We start from the raw sequence: 11,765 nt of genomic DNA on the forward strand, positions 1-11,765 counted from the left end.
CATTGCTAAGTATAGCTAACAATGAGTTGTTCCCTATGCCAATGGTCTGACAACTAAGGATGCCGAGGACCGTGCGAAGTGGACACAAAAACAAGAAAAGGGGAGCCTGGGCTCCGACACTCAATGGTTGAGGAATAAATCGGGCTCACATCTGAGAGATATAGAGTGGTTTCTAAAATAAGATTCATTTTAGCTGCAGGATATACGCCCATCTTAATACTCTCATCATGTCAAAGGATTTTCAACATTATTATATTAGCCATCATATTCACCCTATGAATGCATGCGTAATGAGAATAGGCTCATTTAAATAAAGATTTGCATACTAAAACTAAAGGATTAGGATATGGTACCGTCGAGCTGACAGATATATGTCTATCTTATATAAACATCGTGTACAATTTAATACAAAGGAATAAGTCTTAAAATTGATAAATAGTTATATTTATAACGATAAGACTTATCATCGATTCTGACATTTGACCTCGTTCAATATAAGATAACTCAGAGGATTCATACTTGAATATAAGTGGAAATAATTTCAAAAACATTGCCGCGAAAATATTTAATGATACTTAATTTTTAAAAACAATCTTATATTCGAAAATCATGAGATTTTAAATCCGCCTTATTGCCGCGAAAATATTTAATGATATTTAATTTTAAACACAATTTTATATATCTGTACACCTCTGGTAGAAAAAGTAAAAAAAAAAAGTTTTATATCCCCCTTTTTTAAGTTAAATAAATGACAAGTTTCAATAAGCTCTGAACATTATGAAGTCTATGGACAAAACGACGCTATCAGAAGATAAAGACATACCAGAAAGCGCGTTATCTGTAAAGATTATCATTCTGTAAAGGATACTGGCGTCACAAAGAAAATATAAATAGTTGAATAGCGTCTCTGTGATTTGCTTTGGGCCATAGACAATCTAGTAGACAAGAAAAATACAAACAAAAAAACATATAGAAAGGAATCTTAACTCGTCATCATCATAGTCGAATACGATCTTACCTGCTGTAAGGCCTACGCTGCGTATAAAAATCCTTATCATATCAGTTCATTTAGTTGTCACTATGTTCTTAATTAATCGAAGATATTTATGAACCAATAGCTAGAACAGAACACAATAAACTTAAATTTGAGGCATCGTGCCATGTGTGGTCCCTTTTTTCACATATTATTTTGTTCTTATATTCTACCCGTGTACCAAATTTCAGTAGATTTTGCTTGAAAGAATAACAAACATTCTCACAAACTTTCGCATTTATAATATTAGATAATATCGACATTGATTGTCCTCCACAAAAGTTAAACTCCGGCACAAACACATAAAACCATACCACTGGTACTCAATGATTTAAATAAAAATATATTGCGCGAGCCCAATCCACACAAAACGTTGAATCTTATAGGATAGGGGTTGAGGGTTAATTTTAAGAAAAATCCGAAACACGTTTTTATTGATTTATTGTAAACAACAAAAATTCAATTTTTCAAATCCCACAAACTTATATATAAAAGCTTTTCATTCCTTTCACCCCCTTAGTGGTAGAATTTCCAAAAATCCTCAGGGAACCTACTTATACCAAATATAATAATACCAAAATATCAGCTTCATACGCCCAGTAGTTTCGACTGTACGTTGTCGGTCAGTCAGTCAGTCAATCAGCCACTCAGTAACGGAAGACTTATATATATTGACAGATTGATAGATACAAATCTTAATTCTAATCCTAACTAATGTTATAAAATAGCCTTTAACTAACTAATGTTATAAAATATTTTTCCAGGATGAAAGGTACCCTATGTCCTCCGTACTTTAAATTATATGTATGCAAAATTTCAAGAAGATTGGTTGAATATATAGAGCATTTAGAGGTAACAAAACAAACCTTTTTTCACATTTATAATATTATAGTTATGATATAATTATAGGATTATAATATTATAGGGTGACATATGATAAAAATACAACCAATAGGAAGGTACTACCACCCAACAATGATGACTGGGCGAAGTTAAAGCCTTCGAGACTAATTTTGTTTAATCTAACTTGAACTGAACAATGTATAATACTATCTGCGCAACCAGTTCTGCTCCCGTGGAATGAAGACTAAAAAGTAAACTAGACTAGAAAGTAAACTAAAAAAATCTATTAATGTGAGTTTAATATTGATATCTCACCATTATCGAGTCTCGTGAAGTAATGGTTAAGGTATCGGTGGTGGTGTAATGGTTGAGACGCGCGCCTGTGGATCGAAAGGTCCCAGGTTCGAATCCTACTCGTGCCACATGAGTTTGTATACCAATCTGACTCAGATATAGTCGTTTTCATCGACCACCAATGCATTCGGTGAAGTAAAACATCGTGAGGAAACCTGCACACTGGTTGATTATCAACTCGTGTGTGAAATGAAGAAGGTAATGGTAAACTTAACTAGCTTTTGCCCGCGTGTATTAATCTGCGAAAGCGGAACAGAGAGACAGACTTACAAATTTATAATGGAGAAGGCAATGGCAAACCACTCCATTACTAATGCCAAGAAAGTTGTTGTGTGTGCTTAATCCACGTAATGACCACGAGCCTCAGCCATGAGGAATACGACTATGAAAAAAAAAATCGGGTCTCATCATTTTAGTTGTCGAGCAATGGTGAGAGAGTCGAATTGCTTTGTCTTTGCATTCATTTTCATAACGCATATTTAACAGGAAGTCAGTTTCTTTCTGGCAATATTATCAAAAAACCAAGTTAGCTAAAACGTGTTTAACGTGAAAACCTTTGAACTGGACAAATTGCTTTCTTCTCATACAAACTTTCTCACACAAGTTCGTAAGTAGTATTTTTTGTGACAAAACTTAGGGTGAGATGCACAGTCAAATTTGACGTTGCCTAACTTTGGGTATACATTGTTATGCATTTTATTGCGGTAAATAAATTCACTCATACAAAATACGCAATAAACAACAAGTTAATAATCAAACAGTGAGCAGGTTTCCTCACGATGTTTTCCTTCTCCGGAAGCAAGTTGTCGATATAAGGGATAATAATGTGATATTGTACTAGCGTGTGTATGTGTGACTAAGTAGCATGATACGAATACGAACCTTTCTACATAATACCATACTCAAGTGCCGTAAAATGCACAATTTCTCAAATAGTAACAGTTATTAAAAGCAATGTTTGTCCGCGGTCCATTAACTGCAGTTTTATGAGGAAAGTTCTAGAAAGTTGGCGGCTGGAACACCAAGCGATTGCGTTTTAGGGTACCGTAACTGAAAATATAAAAATGGAACTCTCATGGCACCACTACATTGTTCGTCTGACTCCTTTTCTCAGGAAAGTTTAGATTTATCAAGTTGATATAAAGCTAGATATTGTCAGAAGCACAACTCGCGGTAGCCTTTACTTACCTAAGCCCTGGTCATTAACTATACCTATTCCAAGTTTTATCAAATTCGGTCCAGCGGTTTTGCCGTGAAAGCGTGACAGATTTAATAAGTCCGCATAAATGGTCGTAGTATGTTTTGATTGATGATTTTTTCACAGCTTTAACGATCCTGGACCTGAGTATTCATATTCAATATTAGATATGCGAGTTCGTAATTCATGATACCAGGAATCAAAATCTACTTAAATGACAACAAGTAAGGTCTTACAAAACAAATTAAGGAGAAGATCTGAAAACTGTTAATATGTATGGTAAGTATTTATAAACAGCCAATCTTTTACATATTAAACAACAGGTATAAAACGCTAAACATTTGGGAGATAAAAAAGGTATGTGTGCGTTTAATACCAGTCGTTTAATATATAATTATGCAACGCGAAAGTTTAAAAGTAGTTAAAAGCCAATCTTGCGGAACCCTCCTCGGCCGAGTCACCCGCACTTGACCAGTTATTTATATTGCACTTTTTGTACAATTTATATTTTCTTAAGTAACATAAGCTTCTTCTTCATATTGTGGGTCATTTACTAAGATGTTTCTACTCCCTACTACATATTTTGCTTCAGGTTTGCGGCTAGTCCTGGCTGATAGGCAAACCCAAGAAGTGCTGGCTTGATATCGTCAAGGATGATATACGTGACAATGGTGTGATAACTAGGGATGCCGACGACCGTGCGAAGTGAAGAATAAAAAGTAAGAACGCGGACCCTGGGAAGCCCGCAAAACGTGCATAGAAAAAGAAATATAGAAACGATTTCGAAATGAAAAATGACCTATATTTATGAAGGTTTAGTATATCTATTCGAGTCGCTTATAGGCTTGACTTTCCTACGGACATCTACTGGCAAGTAATCGCATAGGTACACTCTAGAAATATTGTCTTAATGTTGTTAAATGGTTATATTAATCGACTTGAATAAATTCACACAAAAAATTAGTCAAAACGCTCCAGTATTTTTTGAGCGCATTCGTTACAAACATTTAAATAGACATGTATATATATATGAAATACTAACATTTCCTGGTTATAATTTTGACCTACGAGATTATAAAATGAATACTCCTGACGTATATTATTTTTATACGATTTGCTTCATATTTTGAAACATTTATAGTTTTTTTGTATGATTTTTAGATTGTATTTATTTTGTGATCAGATTATTTAACATCATGGCTATGAAGAATCTTGTGGATAAAATGAAGAAGGGTAATGTTCCCTCTGTAAGTACTTAAACCATTAATTTCATCATCGTGTCAATGATATTTCAACATCAAATAAAACTATTTATTATACACTACTAGATATTTATTTATACACTTCACTCTCATAGGATTTTTGAGATAAAATATAGCCTATAGCAATCTTAGATAATGTACCTTTCTAATTGTTAAAGAATTTTTGAAATCGGTTCAGTAGTTTCGGAGATTAACCGCCTCAAACATACAAACTCACACACTCACAAACGCTTACCTATGTATACACTTAAACCACAGTATTATGAGTGCTTCTTCTTTTTTGCGTGTCGATGACAAATCTACAACGCTTTATTGGGTGCTAAATATATTCTTGCCAGAGCCGAGCCACTTCGATGGCTTCATCGGAAGCTGACATCAAGTCAGCTCGAGTACAGGTATTTGGGCACTCGGGACAGACGAGGAGATAAGCCATCGATTGCGTGGAGAAGCCACAATCGCACATGTTCTGAGACTGGTCAAGCATACCCCACCTAGCCAGACTGTCTTTGCACCGGCTCACTTGAGAAAAATATTATTTAAGATTTGGAGATTTGTTCCTGCCTGACGTAAACCTTTTTTGGGAATGTTGTTTATATCTCTGAGAGCCATACCCCATTGTTACTTTGTATTCCGATGTTTTCCATAGGTTTTAACACTGGATGTGTGTTGACATACGTCGAAAATTCATACGATTCCTACGTTGTTCCGCGTTTGATCCGTTCACGCGCGTCAATGTGACGGAGAACGACGGTGAGCAACGGAGCTATTGGGCATGGTTCTTGGGCATGGTCCTATTCTAGGGCGGAAACCACCCACCACGAATCTGGAATAGTATATGGGATATCTACTTCTTATTCCTAAGTTCCCACAAAAGTGGAGTCGTATAATATAATACATGTTTCCAGCACTTCGACGATGACGTCATGGGAATACTTCAGAGAATAGAAGCACATCAAACTGTAATGGGAGTGCTATTTATAAAAAATGGTAATATTATGTGATTACAAGCAAAAAATTTAAAAAGCAAAAACCGGCCCGCTTTAATATCCTCGTGTTGAGCCCTTTAATTTGATACACATATTGTAGTATTCGAAAAAAAATGTTTTTCATCAATTCCAATGGCGTTTCACAGCCGCCATGTTTGTTTTAACGTCACCTATCTAAGAACACCGGGCAGCTAAGACTGTCAGCGGTTTTGGAGATATGAGGTTATAAAGAATATCACATATATACATACAAGACACGCGCGAAAAACAGTACCTTTGGTTTTGAGTTAAGACTGTATTTATATAGTGAAATATTTGGTTGATCATATGGAATAAGAAAACAATTAACTTTATCCACATTTATTGGAAAATTTTAAGTTCACACTTACTAAAATCAAATTATTGGGAAACTGCATTGAAAGTTTGAACTGTAATAGCTAGCTAGGGTTCTAGTTACAAAGCATATAATTTCAATTTTCTCACGTCGTACATGATTTAGAGAAGTTTATGATATAAAAACGTAGCCCTTTGCATGTTGCATTAAAATCAATTAAAATACCAAAATGCCAATTCTCCACCCTTTTTCCACAAAATCTCAATTATCTCAGAAAGTAGAACCTGCCCAGTGGTACCCTTTTAATTGGAACGCCACATTTATTTTTGCAGATCAAGCTCAACTAGCTACCTTGCCAGAAGCGATGTCACAGAAATTTGCACCCAGTTTGCCTAAACTGGCCACGTTGTTTAAGCACGCGGTTAATGAAATTGTAAGTACGGTATTTACGTACGTTTTATTAGTAACTTAGCTTTTGCCCGCTGGTTTTACCACTCATAATAATCATATCGAGTGTGTTATTGCTAGCACTGGTGTCAGGTGGTGACATCTGACATGACTTTTACGACTACTTACCGCCATCTAGTGTCCGGTAGTTGCATACACACTAGTGATCTAACTATGCACCAGTGTGCAAGTTTCCTCGCGATGTTTTCCTTCACCGGAAGCAAGTGGTATTTCCCAACTGTAACAGTTATTTTTCTTCCCAACTGCAACAGTGTTTTTGGGATGAAAGATACACTATGTCCTTCTCCATACTTCAAACTATATGTATGCAAAATTTCAAGAAGATTGGTTAAGCAGACAGAGCGTGAAGAGATAAAAAGCAAACAAACTTACTTTCGAATTTATAATATTACTTAGGATTAGGATACCATGTTCCCATCCTAGAATAGGACCACTCCATATCCTGTTCTGCTGATGTAATAATATTAACGTGTCTTTGTAACTTTGGCTTCCACCATAGAGTAGTAGAGCCCCGTTTTTACTCCTTCAATTCGCATAGTCTTCGGCATCCCTAGTTGTCAGACCATTGTCACGCATATCATCCTTGACGACATCAAGCCAGCATTTCTTGGGTTTGCCTTCTGCCAGTAGGGCGGGAGCGGTATACCCAGACATTTGTTAATGTAATTCACTAGTTTACGCAAGACATGGCCTCACAAAACGGGTGAACCGAAGTGATAAACTATGTAAAGGTCTCATTTCTGAATAAATGCTAATGCCAAAATCGAAGCATTTATTCAGAAATTAGACCTTCACGAGCACATTTTCACGTCAAATGTCAAATATATAGTGTTTCACAAATAGCTACAAAGTACTGGCATTTCGGAACGACCACTGCTGCTGAGAAGAAACGTCGAAAGAAACCTATTTAAACAGTGTTGGTCGGAAATTTGATTTGATTATGCCGGAAAAAAAAATTAAAAAATTAAATTATGTTATACATTAGAAAAAACATAGGTACCTAATTAATTATGCGAAAAAAACAACACCATTATTGTTTTCGCACATTTTCTTCTAATTATGACGAAGTAGGTACATGGTCAAAAAATATACTTACAAAAAACATGATTGATTGTGATCGAGGACTGATAAAAATCCATAGCCATCCACTATAAACAAAATAAACATATGTGCCATCTTAGTGGATACCAATATTATAAATGCGAAAGTCTGTTACGCTTTCACGACTAAACCGCTGGTCTGATTTTGATTAAATTTGGTATGCATGTAGTTAAAAACCCCCGTTCAAACATAGGCTATTTTTTTTACAAAAATCAATCGCCAAATTACTATAATGGAAAATTTGTATTACAATCATGTCTGTTCCGATTTCGCAGTGGACTTCGGGCGAAGCCGCGGGCAATAGCTAGTATATTATGTTCATTCTCTCTCTCTTACTATAATGTTCATTAATCATAGTGTTACTACTTTACTGTAATGTTAGTTAATCGACCTTTTCTCAAAAGTCATGGCCTACAGGATGTATTCGACGAACTATTGGCGTTCAGAATCGAAACGGAACAGTTTGAAGTGTTGGTGGCAACAGGCAGTGAATTCTATGCATGCGTCGTCAACAGGGTGAAGAAGAAGACGAAGAAGAATAAACAGAAACAAAAAAGAGGGTATTAGCGGTGAGATTTTTGTGAAATAACTTACTATTTCTTCTATACTATTATCATAAAGAGGTAAGCGTTTGTGAGTTTATAATGTTTGAGCCGGATAATCTCCAAAATTACCGCACCGATTTAAAAAAGTCTTTCACTATTAGAAAAGTACATTATCCAAGATTGTTATAGGCTATATTTTATCTCAAAAATCCCACGGGAGCGAAGCCCCGGACAACATCTAGTAATCTAATATTCTTGTTACGTTTACTTCATTATTTTTACTTTTTACAAGGTTTTAATCAGTTTCCCTGTTCCATCTGTTTGTCTGTAATCTTATTCCGCTTGTTCTATTGAGTTGAAATTTTCCATGTCTCGTTTCAGTTTCCATGACAATGGATTATTATGATGAGCATAATTGGTGCACTCAGGATCGGATCCCAACGGAGGAAGTCCTCGGTTAACTTCTTCTTAGCTTATGATTTAATGAACGTACATAATTTATTATCATTTGACCAAAGTCTCTTTAACAACAATTAGAATTAATAATAATTTCTTGTTTGCTTTTTTTAGGATATTATGACATGATTTTGTCAGTAGGTTAAAAATAAGAGAGCTATTAAAAAACACCATCCTTTTACATAACTTATTTTCACGAATAAAGATGTTTTGATTTAACTTTATTTAAGCTTGAATACGAACTCGTATATCAGCTTACAAAAACTGTAATTGGTATACTCTTTATTATACTGTGCTGATTGATAAGCTCGTCCAAAGTTTTCATACATTTTTAAAAACGAAACCATAGCGCGTTTTATTTTCGTTCAGTGCCATCTGTGAGCTGTTCAATGCACTATAATTATGATACTAACGCCACGCTAAACGCCACTGTCACATTCTTAACATTTTTTTTTTATTTGCGAAACTAAAACGTGATGTTACAAAATGGGTACCTATAATTGGCGGTTTCAAAGTACATTCCTCGTTTTTCCTTGGTATAATAAAAAGTTCACATATTAAACTAGACCATGTATAGACAAACTAGATAATATATACTTTCAATCCAATCCGTCGATATCTGTCATACACAGTTCGTACAGAATAAGTTCGTAGATTCGCTACGATCAGTGGCGACTATTTAGAGCTGGCATAATAAAAAATGTAACGTTATATTTTAACTTCATACACATGAAAAAAGTTTTAGTCAAAGTGGGTAAATAAATCCAAGTGGGTGGGAAAGTTGGAAAAATGTCATCAATTTACCGCCAAAAGTCAACTTGACACTGTATCATCTTGAAGGATCAGGGAAAATTAAAAAAAGAAATGATAAATGAGACCGAAGTATTCTGCCATAGATCATATTACATTACAGGATTATTATTTTACAGGATACTTTTCTACAGGATATTTACCGGCGAAATCATGAAGATATTGCATAACTTACTCAAAGATAAGAAAGACGAGTGGCTTGTTGAAACGGTAATTAATTTTCATCATCCATCACCCCGTGTCATCACCTTACCACAGATTATATACTACTTGGACCTTAGAACAGAGACATACTCTGACAGTTGTCAAATTATATGAAAATAATACATCTTTCTCTGTCGCTCTCATTTCGAATGTATCGTTCGTCCTCCTGGCATATTTTACTCAGTTATATTTTACAAAGAATAAATACCTACGACGAATTTGCAGAATGTTCAAGTCATAATTAACTAAACCAATAAGCTTAGATTCGATTTATTATTTTGTATTCTGACCCCGTTCATGAAACAGTTAAAACATACTTTAAGCTAAAATATGTTTTGTCACTATCGCACTTTATAAATTTGAAGTCGATAGAAAGAGACAAACATATTTGTAACATATTTGTGCTGCATTCGCATTTTAAATTTCCGCCATGGTCGGGCCAAGAATGATGACACTAAATTTTTTATGAATAATAGGGAGAGCCAATACTGAAATTATAAGCCAGATAGAGAGTAAAACGCTCTCAAATTTCCAATAAAAAGAAAATAAAAAGAATCCACCTGCTATCAGTCGGTACTTATAAAAAATAGTTAGGTAAATAATGTTGACAATGTACTTACATATCAAAATTATAGTACGTACACTTTGAAAACCAAGATATTTGCTCATTACTATAACTGCCTATTTCAGACTGCCTTGTTAAACAAGGTGAACCCGATGGTAGACAGGATCATGAATGACGATTCTGTGGGTGGAGTTATTATGACTAATAAAGAAGGTACATTTATATTTAAGTAATTCTGTTTCTCGACTTTAATTCATAGTTGTTATGAACTTCGAAAAACAGAATTGCCTATAAAAATTTGTAAGATCTTCTTCAAATTTTCTCTCAGTTACTTCCCTATAGAATCTAAGGCATTGTAACTCGGAGGAATACGATGGATGGTAACTATAGCCGAAATCGGTTAGACATATAATTATCATGTCATACACATATGTTTCAATAATTATATTTTTTTTAGGTGCACCTATTTTAACAAATACCAATTTAATGGCGGCTAACAATTATGGAGCGGCTTTGAGACGACTGGGATCATTCACTCAAGCTTCAATAAAAGATATGGTAAAGTTATAGAGAAACTATAGAAATATAACAGAGAAAGAACGTATTAGAAATACACGAGAAGAAACAGGACAGAGCAGAGAACTAATATCTTTTGTCCTTCATCGTGTGCCTGGTTTTATAACGCTCAATCTGTCGAATGAGATGGCCGGGAAGTTGTATAGAAATGTTCCATCTCATTTGGATACGCTAGCTATAATCGTATAGTCTATAATTAATTGTCTTTGCCAAACTCAAATGAGTTTTTTTTGTTGAACATAGATTAAACAGGTGACATTTTTGTGAAAATACACCATGGAATTAGTAGGCACTCCGCTTATTAAATCCATGAAATATACACAGATAGTACAAAAATATATATACACTATATCCCGCCATTGGGCAAACAAAATTAAAGTACAAAAATTCAGTACAATGTACAAGCATTATCAAATTATTTTAAAATTAATTAGTCTTATTCGTTATATTAGTCACATTTAATTTATAATAATGTTAAATTGATGTAAATAATGCCTTTGTTATTGATGAACTATTAAGTTAAAACTACTCTTGACAAACATTTTTTTCAGGATCCCTTCGATGAAGTTTTGGTTTTGAGAGTGAACACGAAAAAACTCGAGATGATGGTAGCTCCACATGCTGAATTTAGTATCATTGTCATTCAACAATTCAGGACACTCTCCAAATTAAACAAATCCATAAAGAAATAAAGTCCAATCGCACTACCATAAACTAGCGTAGTATGAGGTGTGATGCGGAACTCAGAAAACTGTTTTCTATATTCCATGGGTGTATCACATATTAGTTAATTAATTGTATGTACTGTACATTTTTATACCTACCAAATAATTATTTATTGTAATTTTATTTACAAATGTAAAAATAGAAATGTTTGAAAAATAAAAATAATGTTTTTTTTTTCTTCAACTCTGTAACACCGAAATTTTTCATCCATCTCATCTCTGCATGGCTGGCATCCCGGTTGCGTTCGGGTTGTGAAATCGCGAAGCCCGGGAACAGAATAAAAAATATTTAGAAATTTGAAGAT

At 34.5% G+C, this 11,765-nt stretch overlaps 1 protein-coding gene across 4 annotated transcripts; it reads left to right on the forward strand.

Annotated features, from left to right (window-relative positions):
• The first annotated feature begins 4,479 nt into the window (after positions 1-4,479).
• LOC128679696 (dynein light chain roadblock-type 2-like) lies at positions 4,480-11,623 on the forward strand. 4 transcript variants are annotated; one of them, XM_064436691.1, is made up of 9 exons: positions 4,480-4,675; positions 5,596-5,677; positions 6,343-6,443; positions 7,997-8,148; positions 8,506-8,613; positions 9,510-9,600; positions 10,285-10,372; positions 10,617-10,717; positions 11,287-11,623. In XM_064436691.1, the coding sequence occupies exons 6-9, from the start codon at positions 9,544-9,546 to the stop codon at positions 11,425-11,427; spliced, it is 387 nt and encodes a 128-aa protein (XP_064292761.1). In that variant the 5' UTR covers positions 4,480-4,675; positions 5,596-5,677; positions 6,343-6,443; positions 7,997-8,148; positions 8,506-8,613; positions 9,510-9,543; the 3' UTR covers positions 11,428-11,623. The 4 variants fall into 4 exon arrangements, with proteins under 4 accessions (XP_064292761.1, XP_064292762.1, XP_053618074.1 ...); XM_064436692.1 differs by having other exon boundaries at positions 8,506-8,580; XM_053762099.2 differs by lacking the exon at positions 8,506-8,613 and having other exon boundaries at positions 4,482-4,675.
• Positions 11,624-11,765: the final 142 nt, after the last annotated feature.

Source organism: Plodia interpunctella, chromosome 22 (assembly GCF_027563975.2).
Source record: "Plodia interpunctella isolate USDA-ARS_2022_Savannah chromosome 22, ilPloInte3.2, whole genome shotgun sequence".
NCBI lineage: Eukaryota > Metazoa > Arthropoda > Insecta > Lepidoptera > Pyralidae > Plodia > Plodia interpunctella.